General features: G+C 40.4%; 1 protein-coding gene across 1 annotated transcript in view; it reads left to right on the plus strand.

Annotated features, from left to right (window-relative positions):
* The first annotated feature begins 5,142 nt into the window (after positions 1-5,142).
* Positions 5,143-22,150, plus strand: part of LOC120043891 (kin of IRRE-like protein 3) — a 203,504-nt gene continuing 186,496 nt past the window's right edge. Inside the window, exon 1 of the mRNA XM_038988494.1 lies at positions 5,143-5,221. Within this exon, the coding sequence (XP_038844422.1) occupies positions 5,143-5,221 (79 nt within the window). The remainder of the gene's footprint in view (positions 5,222-22,150) is intronic.

Genomic DNA, 22,150 nt, shown 5'->3' on the forward strand with positions numbered 1-22,150 from the left:
CAAAGATGTAACGCTTTTACTCATACCTGACTTTATTGTTGATTCCTATTCTTCAACCTTTCCTAGTTCAAACCCCTTCAAATCATCCCCCCAGTGCGGCACTTGAGTCAGCGATGGAGGAAATGAAATTCGCAGGAGAATCCCCGGGTGAATACAGATGAACTAATGATAACCGAAGTGGGCCCAGTGCCGTATAAAGTGAATAGGAAGAGGCTATAAAAAAGCACTGAAGTAAATAAAGTGCAGGGTTATCTCCTCAAACTTTGTGTTTTTTGTGTGTTTTTTCCCCCTCAACTCTCACCCTGTTCCTTTTTACAGTTACCCGTGGCCACTGCTGGGCAGCCTACTGAGATGAAAAGCCTGGCTGTAGATTGCTTTCCTGTCTTTTGTTAATCCCAGTTTTGCGTCCCATATCCCCTCTACAGGACTTTGCAAATACAGCTATGCGACTGGTCATTGACTGGACTAATATCGGGGCGCTCAGGGAAAAAGCCACACTGTTCTTATTAAAGCTTTTCATTATTCATTTGGTGTGATACATTTTTAAAGACCTCTTTAAAGGTAATTTTACAGTAGCTCATTTCACCCACGGTCTGTGGAGAAAGTTCAGATTGCTTGCTGAGGAGGGTTAGGTAATAGACCGATTTGATGTCAACTAGCCTATACAGCAAAAATGCAGGTATTAAGAAACAAGTTGTTCATATTAACTTAGTAATGATGAATTTGCACTCAATGAGATATTAACTCCCTGAAATCTATTTCTAATATTAGATCAACAATGATTGGAAACCTGTAGATGGATGTTAGTGTGAAGCAGAGGCAATTAACGTGATGAGCTAATTTCCTCTAGTTAGCTCTAGGGGATTTACACTCCATGTGGTAGCAACATGTGAGATTGGATGTAATTATGCTTGAAATAATTATATAAGAGATGTATTGTTGTTTGTCATTATTTGGTGGGCATTTTTTGAATGTTTATCAAACACGGTCTTGATAAAGTCGACAGTAAGTTTGTAGAACTTGATCTAAGTGTAGGCCTTAACTGGGTCAATTAGTACCATAGTCAAGAGCCAAAGAATTGTATTCGAGACATATTTTGAGAAGGTTTGTTATTCATTTTGTCTGGAAAAAGTGTATATTTATCAATAACACATCAGTCAACTTTGTAGAACTTGATCTAAGTGTAGGCCTTGGGTTGACCAGTGAAATATTCAAGAGCAAAATGTATCTAAAATTGCGTACTTGCGATTTGTCTTTTTCTATGTGTTGCTATGTGTTTAGCCTCTGTCATGCACACACGCAGAAACCTACACCTCTGTCTGTGTTAGTCAAGTGAGAAAGTCAAACAGTATAATGATCTCTGCGCCCCCTGTGATCGCTGCGTCCCCCGTGTGGGCTCCAAGTGTGCACCTCTTTCCCCACTGAGCTTAATGCAATGTGGCAGTGCTGGCACCCCTCTGTCCAAACGGATCCATCATGTCTTGACACACACCGACACACACAAACACACAGTAACCAGCTAGCTCGGAGGGCCAGTGTTGAGAGGACCCCTGCTCCCACCCACCCATCCACGCACACACACAAACACACACAGGCACTTGCACACACATACACACGTGCACATCCTTGCAAACACACAAACAGACACCTGCACACAGACAGACACTTGTTCACATGCTCGCATACACACACAAACAAACACAGCCACATGCACCCACACAGACACATGCACACACTTGCTTGCACACACAAACAGTTACTTGCATACACACTTACACACACTCAAACATACACTGCCAGGACACATCATATATGTGACTGACCGGTTCGATTCGTTCTTATGTAGCAAATTTTGAAATTGTGTTTTTTACATTGGATAAAAGTTGAGACTCAGAGCTAGAAAATGGTTTATCATAGCCACAGTTGAGGAACAATGGCAAAGTAATTCTGCTTTGAAAGTTGATAAACTTATAACCTCACCTTTGAGAAAATGGCCATTGAATAATTTGGTACACCTACTGGAGAGCTCTTCTTTGTCTACACCCATTCAGCATTGTTAACACCCTCTTAAGCTCTAGCCCCAACAATCTCTTTAATGATTCACATGTGAGGCCATGTGCTAAACAACGAAAGATTTCAAGACTAAAAGCTGGTTTATACTACGAATGTTCGTAAATGTAATCTGGAGTGCCAGAGTTTGCTCTGGGCGTTCGTAAACTCAGAGCGTTGTCAGATTGTCAGTTTGTAAATTCAGAGCGTTACGCTCTCGGAGCGTTCAGCACCCTCACTGGACGCTCTGGCCAAGGAGTAGGGTTGAGCCGAGCGTTCTGACCTAACAACAGCAGTCAAGCACCCAAGCTAGCTACTTCCAGACACAAATGAGAGAACAGCTCACTCTGACCATTTTACTCACCCTTGCAGAGCTTTGAAATGCAAACCTATTAATTAAGGGCCCCTCTACCAAGAAATCACATTTTCCATCCATCCCTAGTAGATGGAGCCCTCTCCATTTTGTTTACCCTTGGCATCAAATAATTCAATGATTTGTATTGTATGTCGCCGAGACAATACAGGTGTGGCTTCGGGTCAAGTATCTGAATGTCCTTGAGCCAGAGCCCGGACTTGAACTCGATCGAACATCTCTGGAGAGACCTGAAAATAGCTGTGCAGTGGTGCTCCCGATCCAACTTGACAAAGCTTGACAGGATCTGCAGAGAAGAATGGGAGAAACTCCCCAAATACAGGTGTGCCAAGCTTGTAGTGTCATACCAAAGAAGACGCAAGGCTGTAATCGATGCCAAAGTACTGAAGCCACTCCTCAAAGTATGAAGTAAAGGGTCTGAATACTTATGTAAATGTGATATTTCCGTTTTTTTATTTGAATAAATATGCAAACATTTCTAAAAACCTTTTTTTGCTTTGTCATTAAGCAGTATTGCGTGTAGATTGTTGAGGAAAAATAACAATTTTAAAAATGTTATAATAATGTTGTTGTAATATTCATATGTGTAAACACACTGAATTGTAATTGGATGCATTTTACCGCCGTATCGTACTGTGCTATGATTGGTTAAGACCACCCAGATGGTTAGGTCATGGTCAGTTGATCATGGTTGGAGATACGTGAACATGCCTGTTGTAGCTAGCTAATAAAGAGCTAGTACCGCATTTTATTATTTTGTACAAAGTGTGCAAAACAAGACATGGTGTCAGAGTAAAAAGTCTTAAATTATGGATTTTGCTGGAGTTCCTTCACCTCGAAAGGACTGGGAGTCTACAAACTTACCCGATGCATGGCGTAAGTAGAAACAGCATGTGGAGCTAATGTTCACGGGTCCTCTGAAGGAAAGAGAAGAGGAAAAGTGAAGCTACCTGCTCCTCTGTGAAAAAGGGAGAGATATTTACAACACATGAACACTTACCGAGACTGAATCAAAGGTACTGAAAACATACTACGATCGTTTTGAAGCATATGTTGTGCCGAAGACCAATACGATTTTCGCTAGGTACAAATTCCATGAGAAAGTACAGGGAGATAGCGAGTCTTTTGAACAGTTTGTGACTGAGCTGCGTCTGCTTGAGAAAGAATGTGATCATGCAAACAAGGATGAGATGGTCAGGGACCGTATTGTATTTGGAATACACTCACCGCGAGTGAGAGAGAAACTTTTGAATGTTGGGTCTGAGCTAATGCTGGACAAAGCTATCGACATAGCCAGATCTCACGAGCTAGCACAGGCTCAGATGAAAACCATTTTGCCCACGTGAACAAGCAGTGCATGCAGTCAGGCAGACATCAAAGCACACTTCCGGTGCCCAGAGAGCGCGTTTTAGAACAGAGAGAGACATAACTCCAAAACAGAGCGACACAGACTCAAAACATGTGGATATTGTGGATACAAAGTGCATGGCGAACAAGGAAATTGCCCAGCTAAAGACAAACAGTGTACTAAATGTGGAAAATGGAATCACTTTGCGAAAGTGTGCAGAGCTTACCGTGGAAAAACAGTACACGCAGTGAGTGAAGATGAAATGTCAATCAAAGAGTCAAACGCTGATGAACTGTTTATTGATTCAGTGACACATAAAAGTCAAATATCAGAGACAGAGCAAGCCTTTGCTGACATTGAGATAGGAACACAAGGCACAGAGCTAAAGTTCAAACTAGACAATGGTGCGCAAGTAAACATTATTCCTCTGAATAAGTACCGCAGCTTGACATCTGAGTGCGAGCTACAGCCCACCACGCGCAGACTGACTGGTTATGGTGGTGAACAGCTCCCAGTAAAAGGCACATGCACTTTCAAATGCAAATACAAGGAAAGTGACATGATGTTGGACTTTTACATTGTTGACACTCGAGCACCTGCAGAGCTAGGTCTTAAAGCATGTTCAGACATGGACCTCATCAAGCTGGTTTTATCAGTGACGGCACAAGTAGAGACAGAAAATGTACTGGAGGAGTTTGCTGATGTTTTTACAGGAATAGGATTATTCCCAGGAGAATGTACCATTCACCTTGACCCAGACGCAAACCCTGTGGTCTACCCACCGAGAAAGATTCCCCTTGCTCTCCGTGCCCGTCTGAAGAAAGAGTTGGAGAGCATGGAGCAATCTGACATAGTCACCAAGGTTACAGAACCGACTGACTGGGTAAACGCGTTAGTGGTGGTGGAGAAACCACGCACAGGCAAGGTCCGAGTATGTCTCGACCCAAGAGACTTGAACAAGGCTATCAAACGCCCCCATTACCCTTTACTGACGCTAGATGGCATCACACACAAGCTAGCGGGAGCACACTACTTCAGTGTCATGGATGCTAGATCAGGCTACTGGGCTATCAAGCTCACAGAAGAGTCATCTAAGCTCACAACATTCAACACACCGTTTGGAGGCTACAGGTTCCATCACCTGCCTTTTGGGATTATCTCAGCCCAAGACGAGTTTCAGCGAAAGATTGATGACGTGTACGAAGGCCTCGACAATAGTTGTGGCAATTGAGGACGACATCCTTGTCTATGGTCGAACTACTTCGGACATCTTTTCACAGCGAATGGAATCAAGCCAGATCCACAGAAGATCTCAGCCATAAAAGAAATGGAGCCACCATAGAACCGTGCAGAGCTGGAAACAGTGCTTGGCATGGTCAACTACTTAGCCAAGTTCGCGTCCAGCCTCTCCAATGCTAATGCACCCCTGCGTCAACTGCTAGAGCAGTCCAGTGAGTTTCTCTGGGACAAGCAACACGACATTGCTTTCCAGAGTGTGAAAGACTTGATCACGAGAGAACCAGGACCAATCCTTGCCTACTACGACCCCAACAAAGAGCTCAGACTCTAAGTGGACGCGTCGTAGTATGGACTAGGTGCAGTGCTACTGCAAGAAGGAAAGCCCATCGGCTACGCTTCCAAATCTCTCACAGATTGTGAAATCAACTATGCTCAAATCGAAAAGGAGCTCTACGCCATTCTGTTCGGATGTAAACGTTTCCATCAGTACGTATATGGACCACAAGTCATTGTGGAATCTGACCACAAACCCCTTGAGTCAATCATGAGGAAACCACTAGCCGCAGCCCCGCCAAGGCTAGAGAGAATGATCCTTCAACTACAAAAATACGACTTCACAATCACTCACCGTCCAGGCAAAGACATCCCTGTCGCAGACACGCTCTCCAGGAAGTTTCTTACCTATAAGGACAGCAGCCTCAGTGAAGGCATGGACATGCAAGTGCACACTGTGTACAGCAACTTACCAGTTAGTGACATAAAACTGAAGGAGATCCGAGCAGAAACAGAAAAGGACTCACAACTCACACAGCTGAGGAGAATCATACAGGATGGATGGCCTGAGGAGAGGAGAAAATGCCCTCAGAGAGTCTCATAATTCTGGAAACCAGCAGTCGTCAACAGCCAGCTGACACTGAATGTTCATATCACATCCGCACCGCAGAAGGAGCGGTGTACCGCCGCAATCGTCGTCGCCTACTGAACACAAAAGAACAACACACTGATGAGATGAACTGTTCCCCTGAAAGAGAACGTGATGGACTAAACACACACAACACAACATACACCATACTTACCTGCAACACCACAAGAACTGTTGACTGACACAGAATCATGCTCAGCATCATATCGCATAAGGTCAGGAAGAGAGGTCAAGCCCAGAGCTGTCCTAGACCTGGGAAATGTCAAAGGGTGTAGGCGGATCGCTGCCCTAAAAGAGTTCCAGACTGTAAACTTGTCATTGAAAGTTCACTTGAAATGCTTTGGTATTGTATGTGTTTGAAATGTTAAGATGTCATTTCTACAGTGAAAGCGGAGTTGCTGAGAATCCCTTGTTCGAAAAGTAACAGTATGTTGGATCATTGTTTCAGAGTCTATGTTGATTCAGTTGGTGTAGTATGCAATATAAATGGTTACTTACCTTGAGTTCAAACTGCAGAGCATGTATTCAAAAGAAACGCTTAGAATATGTAAAACATTTTTATTTTGTTTTAAAAGAAGGGGGATGTAATATCCAAATGTGTAAACATACTGAATTGTAATTGGATGCATTTTACCGCTGTATCATACTGTACTATGATTGGTTAAGACCACCCAGATGGTTAGGTCATGGTTAGTTGATCATGGTTGGAGATACGTCAACATGCCTGTTGTAGCTAGCTAATAAAGAGCTACGTTAAGAAATATCCTATAGTACTGCATTTTATAATTTTGTACAAAGTGTGCAAAACAAGAGTTGTAACGTAACAAAAAAATGAAAAGTGATGTGGTCTGAATACTTTCCGTACGCACTCTAAGCGCGCAGCTTTGTCTGTGACATAACATCTCAATTCCCCACTCTTCCTGTGGGACCTTCCGCTCATGCATTTTTTACACCATCTCCAACCGTAAAAGGAGGGGAATTGAGAGGTCATGTCACAGACAAAGCTGCACACTTATTTTACTTCATTTGCAGCTATTTAAACCTTCATGGGGAAAAAAGATCTAGGTGATGACACATGGGAAGATATTCTGTACGGTGTCCACTCCTCTTCTATTTGTGCTAAATAAACATGGTTTGATCCAGTGCAAAATCCTCCACCACACTCAATGGGCTGAACTCAGACTCCCGAAGAGGTATCCTGATGTTGACCCTGTTGGCGACATGTGTCGGCAAGCTCCTGCTTCATTGATACATATGTTGTCTACATAACTATTGGCCTGCCATCTTTGCTAGTATATCTAAAGTATTACACTGCCCACAACATCATTATTTGGGTTAATACCTGATACGATGATGCTGCCAAAACATAACTGGCATTTTTTAATTTGTTGGCAAGAAGGTTGATTTTACTTCAGTGGATATCAGCTCCTCCTCCTTCTCATTCTGTGTGTATTAAATATGTCTTACACTTTAGTAAATTGGAGATTAAATATACCCTACGGGGTTCTTCTGACAAATTCTACCAAATGTGGCAGCCTTTCTTTACCTATGTAGAGACACTGCAATTTCCCTCTACTCCACAGTAAAGTGCCTGTACTAGTTTTGTTTTGAATTTATCTAAATTTGTAAGTTTTTAATATTAGCCTAATGTAATATTATAATTGTTACATTCATTTTGAAGACAAGCTGTGATTTTGTTATACTTTGTTGTTGTTGTTTTTAATGTATGTTTTGTTTTAAAGTATTATTTATTTTTGTACGGGCATATCAAAGCATACACTGAGTGTACAAATCATTAAGGAAATCTTCCTAAGATTGAGTTGCATCCCCTCCAGAACAGGCTCATTTCGTTGGGCATGGAGTCTACAAGGTGTCGAAAGCGTGCCACAGAGATGATGGCCCATGTTGACTCTAGTGCTTCTCACAGTTGTGTAAAGTTGGCTGATGTCCTTTGTTTGGTGGACCATTCTTGATACACACGGGAACTGTTGAGCGTGAAAAACCCAGCCGCGTACTAGTTCTTTACACAAACCGGTGCGCCTGGCACCTACTACCATACCCCGTCCAAAGGCACATATATTTTTACCCATTCACCCTCTGAATGCCACACATACACAATCCATGTTTCAATTGTCTCAAGTCTTAAAAATCCTGCTTTAACCTGTCTCCTCCCCTATATATACACTGATTGAAGTGGATATAATAAGTGACATCAATAAGGGATCATAGCTTTTACATGGATTCACCTGGTCAGTCTATGTCATGAAAAGAGCACTACCCTTAGTGTACATTCCTATCTCCTTTAAAAAACATGTTCCCCATGTTATATTTGAATGTATAAAATCACTTGTGCAAAATACTGTATTTCAATAATTGTTTACACAATATTTTTTGCAAAACAATATTTCCCAACCAAGAATTTTGCTAGGACTTTCCGGGAGAGGTTTGATTGGGGAGGGGGAAGCTGAAAACTAGCTGATAATGGCTGAGAGGTTTGGAGAGTATTCCATCAACGTCACACCAAACATACACAGAGTTTGGTTGCCATTTTCTCAGAATATAAGAATATAAGATACAATATAAGAGTATAAGATACAGTGTATTATATTATCCAGAATGACTTAAAGGTGCAATTTGGGTTAAGTGCCTTGCTCAAGGGAAATTCAACAGATGTTTCATCTAGTCCTTTTGTTTAATGGCTCAGCGTTCTTAAACACTATGCTACCTGCCGCCCTATACTTCTGACTCCATCCTACTTGGAAATATTATTGTTGTTTCAAAACAGATTGGTTGTTTTTCGTTTAATTTGATTACAAACCAAACTTATTAGAATGAATCATCGTCCTTCATCGTCCTTTACGGTGAGAACGACGATGGCTCCCATGCAATTTATTTCTGGAGAAGTACAAATACAATCTGTAAAATGTTTCCATGGTGTTTATAAAACATTACGTTTGGGAGCATTGTAACAGTGAATGGACATCCCCCCCTTCTCTTTATATTGCATCTTTGTCCAGCCCTTGTGAAAAGTTTGGATCTGCGTAAAACCCTCCATAGTCTACATTGCCTTAATAGCCTACTGTATTCCCACATGGAGCAATTATGGTGCATGTAACTGTATTTAGAGAGCCTATTTTTAAAAAGTTGTTTGGTTTTAATTATAATTTCATTAAAATGATTCACTTTCTTTGTGCCTTATCAATTGTGAATTTTATATTGCTTATTCAGAACATTTGTCATGACCATACACCCCTATATCAGTGTAAATGCTATGTATATATTTCCAAATTGTAGCCATGCAATTACTTAGAACAATGTGGGCTGCTAACATGTTTACATTTTTTAGCAAAGATGAGAAAGGCCTACATTTTGTTATTTGGTTTCTGTAGGCTATTTAACAAACTATAGGATATAACGAACTTCGAATTGGAGTTGATGACAATGCAGTACATAAGACTTTGAATACACAAATACGCAACCACATATAGTATTAAGCCATGAAGCATGTTCTGATTGGCCAGTGAGGGGGTCAAGCCTCGACACACCTACAACCAGCCCTTTCACGCCACTGCCAGCTCTTGCGCCATTAACTTCTGCTTTGAAAATAGCAACCAAAAAAATCTGACACACCCCCTGACCTATAGCGCCACTGCCAGTGCTAAGATTTACCATTGCATTAGGTTTGTAAATTTGAGCCCGTAGTGTTGCAATTGACCATGAGGAGTGCTGCAACTCGCCTGGCTTTCTTCCACCCTGGGCTCTTTGTGTTTCAACTTTTTCATTAATGAAGTTTTGTTTGCACCACCAAAACAACCATCTTTGGAAGTCACAGTTCAATGTATTCCATCTGATGTAGATTGTTATTATGTATGCAAGGACCCCGTCGGGTGACTTCTGCAAATGAAAAGAACGTTTTTGTTTTGAAATATTGTTTTTTAAGAGAATTATTTATAAAGAACCATAATTGCAAACTGCAAACTGCTGAAAAAAGTGTCAAAACATTGTGAATGAATCCACACAAGGAGGAACAGGCACACATTCGAGTGAAGTCAAAATGATGAGCTTGAAGATTAAATTAAATCACAACGCAATCAAAAGTCACTGCTCTCTGGCTTTGTGTTTCCCAACAAATAAAACCTAATTTCCCAGGAGGACTCTGAAAGCCCTCCCCAAATTGAGCAGCTGCTTTTATAGGAAATCTCTCCTGATTTGAAGGTTTGTGAAAATCGTCATAAAGCAGATACAGTATATGAAATTTCACTGGTAAAGCACCTAGTGTCTTTAAAGTCATATATTGTGACCACACGGGAAATTCAATAAAGAGACGTGGCACAATGGTTTGGGCAATTTCATGTATTCTTGTAGTGTGTGTGTGTGTGTGTGTGTGTGTGTGTGTGTGTGTGTGTGTGTGTGCGGCTGAGAAATATTTTAGGATAAACAGAAAATACAAGTGAATTTGGATATAGAAGTTGACAGTGACAGACCTTTTGAAAATAGAATGTCATAGAAATTAATGCTTTTCTTTGCTTTTCTACCAACAGTTCACCCTCTAATTTAATTCAGACAGCCGTGGTGAAGGGAAATGCCTTATTGGAGAAAAATATTGATAAAGCCTACAAGTAACATGACTTGAATCCCAAATCGCACCCTATTCCCAATGTATTGCATAGGGCTCTGGTCAAAATTAGTGCACTATAGGATATAGTGTACCATTTGGGACACATTCATGCTCGTTTTACTGTATGTTTTTGACAGCTTCAATCAAACAGAACATGAACGGCTCAGACTGCATGTCTTGTGTTTTAGACTCACCGTGCAACAGTCTTATCAATCGTATGACGGACATCAGGAGAGATGACGCCTTAAAAGACACATCTCTGACATATGAAGCAAAATATGACTCCCAACATTAGCTTGTTGTCTAGTCCCTTGACAATTGACATGTTGACAGCTTAGATATTCCCATATTCTTGCCACCTGGAGCTACTCTATATGCCGAACTAGTCTACATTGACCAAGACAATGAATACACTATACTGTAGCTCTGTGCTGCTTACACGTATTATTATTCTTATATGCTTACACGGTTAACACTTTACAATAAGGTCTTTTTTTATAAAGAGTTCATGAAGGGTTTATGTAATTATAAGTCCTTTATAAACCATTTTTAAAGGGTACCTTATTGTAAAACCCTTTATCAAGGTTACCTTATTGTAAAGTGTTACCCACATATTTAATTTGCCTCATCTCTGTCCAAGGCATTAATGCATTACTATGTACTTAGAAAAAAAGGGGTTATTTTCATTCCCATTAGGTGTACACTTTTAGATCACCACTGCTGTATATTGCTGTATTATCTCACCCTCTAACCTCACCCCATTTAGGCTAGCCAGCCAGCCAAACACTGGAAATCAACCTGTCCCCTATTGGCGGAATCTGTCACATAAATGCCAAGGTTGGCCTGGCTATTACGTTGATAATTAAAGATGTGACAGTGTGAATATGCTGACTCAAAGTTCAAGTTCAAACCCAATTTCAGAAGCCGGGTTGCTCAATACTTGTAAAACCACAGGATCAATGCACTGTTATGGAGGACCAAAGCTGTCGAGGCTGATGATCATCTTAAAGGGGAAGTTCGACGAAAAATGGTAATTTGCTATGTTGGTGGTAGAGTGGTCTTTCATCTTAAAGGGAGGGAAGTCAGCTGAAAATGAATAATTTGCTAGTATGGTCCTTAGGTGAACTTTCTTAGATGTGTTTAGTTTGAAGCTTTGCAGGTTGTCACTGTCTATTACTGATGGTGATGATGATTGTAACCCCACCCAAGTGTATCACAGAGGATAGAAACATTTATTGTTTATTGGAGATGTTGGGCTCAACATTTGGGTTATCTAATCTTATTGATGAATACTGCAAAGCATTCCCTCTTATGTTACGAAGTCAATTAGTAAATATTAGTAGTAGTCAATTACAATAACAGTGATAAAGTGTCTAAATCCTAATTCCTGTTTGAGGGAAACAGGAATGAGGATTTAGATACTTCGTCACTGTGACAGATGAGACTCAATGACCACCAAGATTAAGTCCCTTAATCGTAGATTCTGTTATACACGTTATAACTTGACTGCTCTGTGTATAGAAACAATCGTACAACTGCCTGATATGGGTAATTTGATTGACAGCATACAGCCATTTACATCCAAATTCCGCCATGGCAAAATGTAATGTTGGGTCAAATGAAATGACCAGATCTGTATATCTTTCTTTATGTCTTTTACTGACAATAAAAATCTACTTATTACAGTGCCTTGCAAAAGTATGTTCGGGATGTTCAAAGTTTCTGATATTTTTTTATATCCCAACCCTAATCTGTACTTCTCCACAACTTTGTCCCTGACCTGTTTGGATGAGCTCCTTGGTCTTCATTGTGACGTTTGCTTGGTGGTGCCCATTGCTTAGTTGTGCTGCAGACTCTGGGGCCTTTCAGAACAGGTGTACATTTACTGAGGACATGTGACACTTAGATTGCACACAGGTGGACTTTATTTAACTAATTATGTGACTTCTGAAGGTAATTGGTTGCACCAGATCTTATTTAGGGGCTTCATAGCAGAGGGTGTGAATTCATATGCACCCACTACTTTTTATTTTATTTTTTTAAGTTAATTTTAAAATTTCACTTCACCAATTTGGACTATTTTGTGTATGTCCGTTACATGAAATTAAAATCAATTTAAATTACAGGTTGTAATGCAACAAAATAGGAAAAATGCCAAGGGGGGTGAATAATTTTGCAAGGCACTGTATTCAGACTGTTTACTCAACACTTTGTTGAAGCACCTGTTGTGTATTGATATTCTAGTTTTGTCCCTTTAGGGCACCTGTAACCCCTCCTTGCTTACCTATGTTGAAATGCTTGGAATGTTCTTCCTGTGAAACGCATTAAACAATGCCCACGTTAATTTCTACTCCCATCTCATGTCCTGTCCTTATATTAGTTGTATAAGTAATACAGTGTGCTATACATCAGCACCTTTGGCAGCGATTACAGCCTCGAGTCTTCTTGGGTATGACGCTACAAGTTTGGCACACCGGTGTTTGGGGAGTTTCTCCAATTCTTCTCTGCAGATCCTCTCAAGTTCTGTCAGGTTGGATGGGGAGCATCGCTGCAGAGCTATTTTCAGGTCTTTCCAGAGATGTTTGATCGGGTTCAAGTTCCCGAAGCCACTCCTTTGTTGTCTTGGCTGTGTGCTTAGGGTCGTTGTCCTGTTGTAAGGTGAACCTTCACCCCAGTCTGAGCTCTGGATCAGGTTTTTATCAAGGATCTCTGTGTAATTTACGCCGTGTATCTTTCCCTCGATCCTGACTAGTCTCCCAGTCCCTGCCGCTGAAAAACATCCACACAGCATGATGCTGCCACCACCATGCTTCACCGTAGGGAGGGTTCCAGGTTTCCTCGAGACGTGACGCTTCGCATTCAGGTCAAAGAGTTAAATCTTGGTTTCATCAAACTAGATAATCTTGTTTCTCATGGTCTGAGAGTCCTTTAGGTGCCTTTTGGCAAACTCCAAGCGGCCTGTCATGTGCCTTTTACTCAGGAGTCTCTTCCATCTGGCTACTACCATAAAGGCCTGTTTGGTGGGGTGCTGCAGAGATGGTTGTCCTTCTGGAAGTTTATCCTATCTCCACAGAGGAAATCTGGAGCTCTGTCAGATTGACAATCAGGTTCTTGGTTGCCTCCCTGACCAAGGCCCTTCTCCCCCGAGTGCGGCCACTCTAAGAAGAGTCTTGGTGGTGTCAAACTTCTTCCTTTTAAGAATGATGGAGGCCACTGTGTTCTTGGGGACCTTCAAGAACATTTTTTGGTAACCTTCCCAAAATCTCTGCCTCAACACAATCCTGTATCGGAGCTCTACAAACAATTCCTTCGACCTCGTGGCTTGGTTTTTGCTCTGACATGCACTGTCAACCGTGGAGCATTGTATGGACAGGTGTGTGCCTTTCCAAATCATGTCCAATCAATTGAACCTACCACAGGTGGACTCCAATCAAGTTGTAGAAACATTTCAAGGATGATCAATTGAAAGACGATGCACCTAAGCTCAATTTTGCGTCTCATAGCAAAGGGTCTGAAAACTTATGTAAATTAGGTATATGTTTTTTATTTGTATTAAATTAGCAAACATTTCTTAACCTGTTTTTGTTTTGTCATTCTGGGGTATTGTGTGTAGATTGATGAAGATTTTTACAAATAAATTAATAAATTAGAATAAGGCTTTAAAGTAACTTAATGTGCAGTCAAGGGGTCTGAATACTTTACGAATTCACTGTAAGTGTACTGGTGGCCAGCTCATGATGTCTGTGACCATGTCAGGTATTTTTCAGCCTCCTGGCCTTTATTCTCGTGCCAATATTTGGCAAGGTAGCGTACTGTCTTTGGTTGGTCAGATGTTGTGACTAGTGAACCCTTTTCATCTCTCTCAGCATCCCACTGTAACATCGACTTAGATGCTGTTCAAGCCACTTTGTCAATAGAATGCATGGCTGAGGAAATGAGACCCTGTGGTGTGTGGGGCTAGAGTACAGGGTGTCCCATATGCAGGGTGCCTTGCATGATTATGCCAAGGGACATGTCATGGAGGACTGAGCAGCCAGAGGCCAGGGAGAGGGTAGGAGAAAGGAGTGGCTCGGTAAACTGTCTTATCCGCCAACTCGGACTGCAGAGATGGTTGCTATGAATATGTCTCTAGTCATGGTCTCCCTGAGGCATCTGCAAACAGTATTTCTGTTATTTTACATGTATTTGAACTCTGTATACTACTCTTTGTTTACTACTCAAACACATACTTTTTCAAAAAAATATATAGGTTGCCAAAATCCTACATTTCCCTCATAGTGCTATTTGGCCTGAAGCGATACACTCTCACCCAGCAGAGACATTGTCAAAACAAAATCAAGAGTATTCTATTCAGTTTGTGATAAAGTAGCAAAACTGGGGAGTGGTCTGAAAGTTATGCAGCAGCAACTATGAACTCTGCTGGTTGGTTTGTATCTTTTGGCTTGACTAAAAGGTTAACCATTTGATGATTATTTAGCTGTAAGGATCAACGCTGGAGACGAGAAGCAGGTACAGGGAGTGAACATTTAATGAAACACAGACATGAAACAGAACAGGAACAGTGTCTGGACAGGGGAAAAATAATGACATCAATGCTGACACAGGGAACAAAGTGAGGAGCAGACAGATATAGAGGGGTAATCAACAAAGTAATGGAGTCCAGGTAGATCCAATATTGCGCAGCTGCGCGTAATGATGGTAACAGGTGTGTGAAATGAAGTGGGAGTGGGAACAGGCGTGACATTAGCAACATTAAGCCCCATGACCTCACTGCAGTGTAGTGCCTTAAATTATATGGTAATCATGATAATGATTTTGTGTGTTTGTTTTTCATTTAGCAGACACTCATATCCAGAGCGATGTCATTTCTAAAAACGTTTTCCCCTTGGGTATTGAACCCACAACCCTGCCAGTACAAGCACTATTCTCTACCAACTGAGCCACACAGGACCACATTTAGATTGAATACATTTTTACGGACCTCGGACCATTAACAGCAGGTCATAAGCATAAATGTAAAAAATAATGAAATGATTTTGATAATATACACTATATGAATTTAAAAGTACTTCACCAAGATTATGTGTCAGAGTAAATGACGTTTAGAAGACACGTGATCTGCCTACACAGACGGCGGCAACTGCTACAGTAGTTCTAGTTAGTGGGTATACAGTACATTTGAGCTGAAAATAGCAAGACGTGTAGAAATTGAGCTGGAGGTCATCGTGGCTGCGAAGTCCTTGAGCTAACTTACTGCAGCTTGTTTTACACAATTATACAGACTGAAAAGCAATAGATGAAATAGGCCTACAGAGTGCATTAATCCTTACAAAACCATCAAAGCCAAAGCACATACCCTAGTTTAGTCGTTCCTGTGAATGAAGTCGACTCCATGATTTTAATTGGGCTTCTTCAAGCAGAGGAGAACTGTATACTCTAGTTTGCCCTTAGATAAAAAGTATCCATTTTTTACCTTGGAAATGTGTTTCCCTGATAACAGAGTTTACCGAACCAAAGCTGCTATGATGGCAGCCACATTAGATATCTCTATCAAATCCACAGACCTACTTAGTTCCACCCTTTCTCTAAGGGGGATGAGAGAAGGGCATCAGAGGCTAGACAGATTCCACTGTGAAAAGGCTGACAGCCTGTTGCTCTCCAGTTAATCACCCCAAATTGTGTGCCAAATTACCGATTTACACACTTAATAATGGCATCCGAAGCCTGTTCAGCCAGACCTTCCCAGTCCCTCTCACACTCCCTCTTTACAGTATCTGTCTTTCACACACAGACACACATTCTCTCACTCACTCTCTCTCCGCTAAATCTCTGTAATAGATACTCATAATTAGAATTTCCCTTAATAAGCCGTAGATTCAGTGATATATGGGTGGTTGATCTGTAGCATCAATCTATCAAGCCTTTCAAAGCCCACACCTCATTGTTGTAAAGCTTGCCCAATATAGACATTACGTACAGTGAGTGTACAAAACAACAAAACAAGACTGACCAGGTGAATCCAGATGAAAGCCATGATCCCTTATTGAAGTCACTTGTTAAATTCACTTCAATCAGTGTAGATGAAGGGGGGGGGGGGGACAGGTTAAAGAAGGATTTTTAAACCTGGAGACATGGATTGTATACAGTTGAAGTTGGAAGTTTACATACACCTTAGCCAAATACATTTAAACTCAGTTTCACAATTCCTGACAATTAATCCTAGTATAAATTCCCTGTCTTAGGTCAGTTAGGATCATCACTTTATTTTAAGAATGTGAAATGTCAGAATAATAGTAGAGAGAATGATTTATTTCAGTTTTTTTTCTTTCATCACATTCCCAGTGGGTCAGAAGTTTACATACACTCAATTAGTATTTTGTAGCATTGCCTTTAAATTGTTTAACTTGGGTCAAAAGTTTCGGGTAGCCTTCCACAAGCTTCTGACAATAAGTTGGGTGAATTTTGGCCCATTCCTCTTGACAGAGCTGGTGTAACTGAATCAGGTTTGTAGGCCTCCTTGCTTGCGCACGCTTTTTCAGTTCTGCCCACAAATGTTCTAAGGGATTGAACTCATGGCTTTGTGATGGTCACTCCAATACCTTGACTTTGTTGTCCTTAAGCCATTTTGCCACAACTTTGGAAGTATGCTTGGGATCATTGTTCATTTGGAAGACCCATTTGCGACCAAGCTTTAACTTCCTGACTGATGTCTTGAGATGTTGCTTCAATATATCCACGTAATTTTCCATCCTCATGATGCCATCTATTTTGTGAAGTGCACCAGTCCCTCCTGCAGCAAAGCACCCCCACAACATGATGCTGCCACCCCCGTGCTTCACGGTTGGGATGGTGTTCTTCGGCTTGCAAGCCTCCCCCTTTTCCTCCAAACATAATGATGGTCATTATGGCCAAACAGTTATATTTTTGTTTCATCAGACCAGAGGATATTTGGTCCAAAAAGTATGATATTTGTCCCCATGTGCAGTTGCAAACCGTAGTCTGGCTTTTTAATGGCGGTTTTGGAGCAGTGGCTTCTTCCTTGTTGAGCGGCCTTTCAGGTTATGTCGATAAAGGACTTGTTTTACTGTGGATATAGATAGTTTTGTAACTGTTTCGTCCACTATCTTCACAAGGTCCTTTGCTGTTGTTCTGGGATTGATTTGCACTTTTCGCACCAAAGTACATTCATCTCTAGAAGACAGAACGCGTCTCCTTCCTGAGCGGTATGACGGCTGCGTTTTCCCATGGGTTTTCCCACGCTGTTTCGTCCACTATCTTCACAAGGTCCTTTGCTGTTGTTCTGGGATTGATTTGCACTTTTCGCACCAAAGTACATTCATCTCTAGAAGACAGAACGCGTCTCCTTCCTGAGCGGTATGACGGCTGCGTTTTCCCATGGGGGAGCCAGGCTATTTAGAATCTTCAATACAAGACATGCGTCGGTGTATTGCACAAGATTTTCCCAACTCAGGAGCTCATGCTTTTTGAGAATGTAACGGTGATGATGGCTATTTATCAAGAACTTTGAGAGCCTGTTTGTAGACAGACAATGCATGCTTGTGCCCAACTAGTCAAGCAGTATGTTAAGTGGGGTATTATCATAGCATTGAAGTAAAGTTTTGCTACATCTGTAGTATATTCTTTTTTTATGAATGAGAAATTAGCTAGGTTGAATTTTGTTATTTGTATTACCGTTTCACCTGCTTTTTAAAAGAGAGGTCGGAATCAAGTGTGATGCATTTTTTACTGCTGCTGTTTAATAATTTGTTACTTTTATCTTCTATGTTAAATTTTTTACTTATCTATTTTTTACTTAAAACTTGTTTGTATTTTTTTTCTTAACTTCTTAAATCAATAACATTTGGTAAAAATAGAAAAGAGTAGAGGACCTAGAGAGCTGCCCTGCAGTACACCACACTTTACTTGTTTGACATTAGAGAAGCTTCCATTAAAGAAAACCCTCCGAGTTATATTAGATAGATAGCTCTGAATACACAATAGGGCAAGAGGTTGAAAAGCCATAACATATACGTTTTCTCAACAACAGGTTATGGTTAATAATATCAAAGGCTGCCCTGAAATCTAACAGTACTGCTCCCACAATCTTCTTATTATCAATTTCTTTCAACCAATCATCAGTCATTTGTTTCAGTGCAGTACATGTTGAGTGCCTTTCTCTATAATCATGCTGAAAGTCTGGTGTTAATTTGTTAACAGAGAAATAGCATTTTATTTGGTCAAACACCATTTTTTCCAACAGTTTGCTAAGAGCGGGTAGCAAGCTTTTAGGTCTGCTGTTAGAAACAATAAAGGCCACTTTACCACTCTTGAGTAGCGGAATAACTTTGGCTTCCTTCCAGGTATGAGGACAAAGACTTTCCTCTAGGCTCAGATTAAAAATATGACAGACAGGATTGGCTATAGAGTTATCTACCATCCTCAGTAGCTTTCCATCTAAGTTGTCTTAGATGTAAGTTGTCTTAAATGTAAATGTAATGTAAATGTTGTCAATGCCTGGAGGTTTGTCATTATTGATCGACAACAATCATTTTTGCACCTCTCCCACACTAACTTAACAAAATTTAAACTTGCAATGCTTTTCTTTCATTATTAGTTTTTTTATGCATGAATACAATTGCTCACTGTTCATTGTTAGCATTTCCTGCCTAAGTTTTCCCACTTTGCAATGGAATAATCATAAAACTAATTGGTAACATGAAATGGTTTTGTGATGAATAAGCCATCTGCTTCAATGAAAGATGGAGTTGAATTGGTCTTTCGGCCCATAATTTAAAGTACTCAAAAGTTTTTATATCATTTTGGCAAACCCCAAGCGGGCTGTCATGTGTCTTTTACTGAGTACTGGCTTCCTACTGGCCACTCTACCATAAAGACTTGATTGATTGAGTGCTGCAGAGATGGTTGTCCTTCTAGAAGGTTATCCCATCTCCACAGATGAACTCTGGAGCTCTGTCAAAGAGACCATTGAGGCCCTGGTCACCTCCCTGACCAAGGCCTTTCTCCCCCTATTGCTCAGTTTGGCCGGGCAGCCAGCTCCAGGAAGAGTCTTGGTGGTTCCAAATGTCTTCCTTTTAAGAATGATGGTGGCCTCTGTGTTCTTGGGGACCTTCAATGCTGCAGAAATGTTTTGGTACCCTTTCCCAGATCTGTGCCTCGACACAATCCCATCTCAGAGCTCTACGGACAAGTCCTTCGACCTCATGGCTTGGTTTTTGCGCTGACATGGACTGTCAACTGTGGGACCTTATATAAACATGTGTGTGCCTTTCCAAATCATGTCCAATCAATTGAATTTACCACACGTGGACTACAATCAAGTTGTAGAAACATATCAAGGAGGATCAATGGAAACAGGATGCACCTGAGCACTTATGTGAATAAGGTATTTTTGTTTTGAATTTTTAATACATTTCGAAAATTTCGAAAACTTAGAAAACACTCAGAAGTTTCTAAAACTGTTTGAATTATATCTGTGAGTAAAACAGAACTCATTTTGCAGCGAACTTCCATACAGGAAGTGAAAAATCTGAAAACGAGGCTCTGTTTCAGGGCCTGCCTATTCAACTGGCTTTTATTTATCGATATGCATGCACTTCATACGCCTTCCACTAGATGTCAACAGGCAGTGGAAGGTGGAATGGGGTGTCTAGCTTGATCTGAGGCCGAACAAGAGCTTTTGGAGTGACAGGTCCGGAATTTTCTTTGTTTTCGAAGGCGCGCTGGGGAGCTCGACATTGTCTTCTGAAAAGCGTTCGGTTTACACGGCAAATATCTATATTTTATTTGATACATATGATAATAACATCATAAAGTAGGTTTTTTCAACCGAGTTTTATCAGTTTATTCAACGTTTATTGGGACTTTGAGTTTTCCGTTCTTTGCGTCAAGAGAGGATGGGAATGTTAGCAACCTTGGCTAGCATTGTGGCGCGAATTTGACAGAAGAAATGGACATTCTAAAACCAAACAACGATTTATTCTGGACCAAGGACTCCTTGTACAACATTCTGATGGAAGCTCAGCAAAAGTAAGAAAACATTTATGATGTTATTTCGTATTTCTGTGTAAAATGTTGACTCCTATTCTCCGCCATTTTGGTTAGCGCTGTCTCACAATAACGCAAGCTGTATGTTATGGTAAAGTTATTTTTAAAAATCTAACACAGCGGTTGCATTAAGAACCAGAGTATCTTTCATTTGCCATACAACAAGTATTTTTATGTAAAGTTTATGATGAGTTCTTTGGTCAGATTAGGTGAGTGTCCAAAATATCTCCGGAGATTCTGGTGAATCGATGCTATGTATTCACAATGTATAACCAGGATTTGTAGCTATAAATATGCACATTTTCGAACAAAACATAATTGTATTGTATAACATGATGTTATAAGACTGTCATCTGATGAATTTGTTCAAGGTTAGTGATTAATTTTATATCTTTTGCTGGTTTTTGCGAAAGCTACCTTTGCAGTGAATAAATGCGTTTGTGTGTTTGGCTATTGTGGTAAGCTAATATAATTCTATATTGTGTTTTCGCTGTAAAACACTTAAAAAAATCTGAAATATTGGCTGGATTCACAAGATGTTTATCTTTCATTTGCTGTACACCATGTATTTTTCATAAATGTTTTATGATGAGTATTTAGGTATTTCACGTTGCTCTCTGTAATTATTCTGGCTGCTTTGGTGCTATTTTTGATGGTAGCTGCAATGTAAAACTATGATTTATACCTCAAATATGCACATTTTCAAACAAAACATAAATGTATTGTATAACATGTTATAAGACTGTCATCTGATGAAGTTGTTTCTTGGTTAGTGACTAATTTTATCTCTATTTTGTCGGTTTTGTGAAAGCTACCTATGCGGTGGAAACATGGTGAAAATATGCGGTTGTGTGTTTGGCTATTGTGGTTAGCTAATAGAAATACATATTGTGTTTTCGCTGTAAAACATTTAAAAAAATCGGAAATGATGGCTGGATTCACAAGATGTTTATCTTTCATTTGCTGTATTGGACTTGTGATTTCATGAAAATTATATTATATGATATCCCTGTCCCGTTAGGCTAGGCTAGTCAGCTTTTTTGATGAGGAGGTTCCCGGATCCGGGAGAGAGAAGTGGTAGAGGTTAAACCTGTTCTTGGAACGATTTCTGGCTATAAATGTCAGATTATGATCAGACATTCCTAGTAACCATATTGAATGATTTAGTCACTCTCGCTGGTCTATTACTGAACACCAGATCAATCTGTGTTTCAGAACAAGTCACCCTGGTTGGCCCTTTAACTAGCTGTGTAAGGTCAAATGTATTAGTGACCTGTTTGAGGGTTTTCCTACAAGACTTGTCTTCATAATTCATGTTCAAATCTTCCATTAAGAAGACCTCTTTTCAAAAATCACAATCACATGTTATTAAACTGATCAAAAAACACACTTTTGGTGGAAGGTGATCTACAGTATACAGTACATTCCAATTAGGGCAAAATACATTTGGGAAGACAGTGTAATGTTTAGGCCAATACATTCTAGTTCATTATCACATGACCACTCAATTTGTTTACATCGGACTTGTTCTTTAAT

The sequence above is a fragment of the Salvelinus namaycush genome, chromosome 3 (genome assembly GCF_016432855.1).
Source record: "Salvelinus namaycush isolate Seneca chromosome 3, SaNama_1.0, whole genome shotgun sequence".
Taxonomy (NCBI): Eukaryota; Metazoa; Chordata; class Actinopteri; order Salmoniformes; family Salmonidae; genus Salvelinus; species Salvelinus namaycush.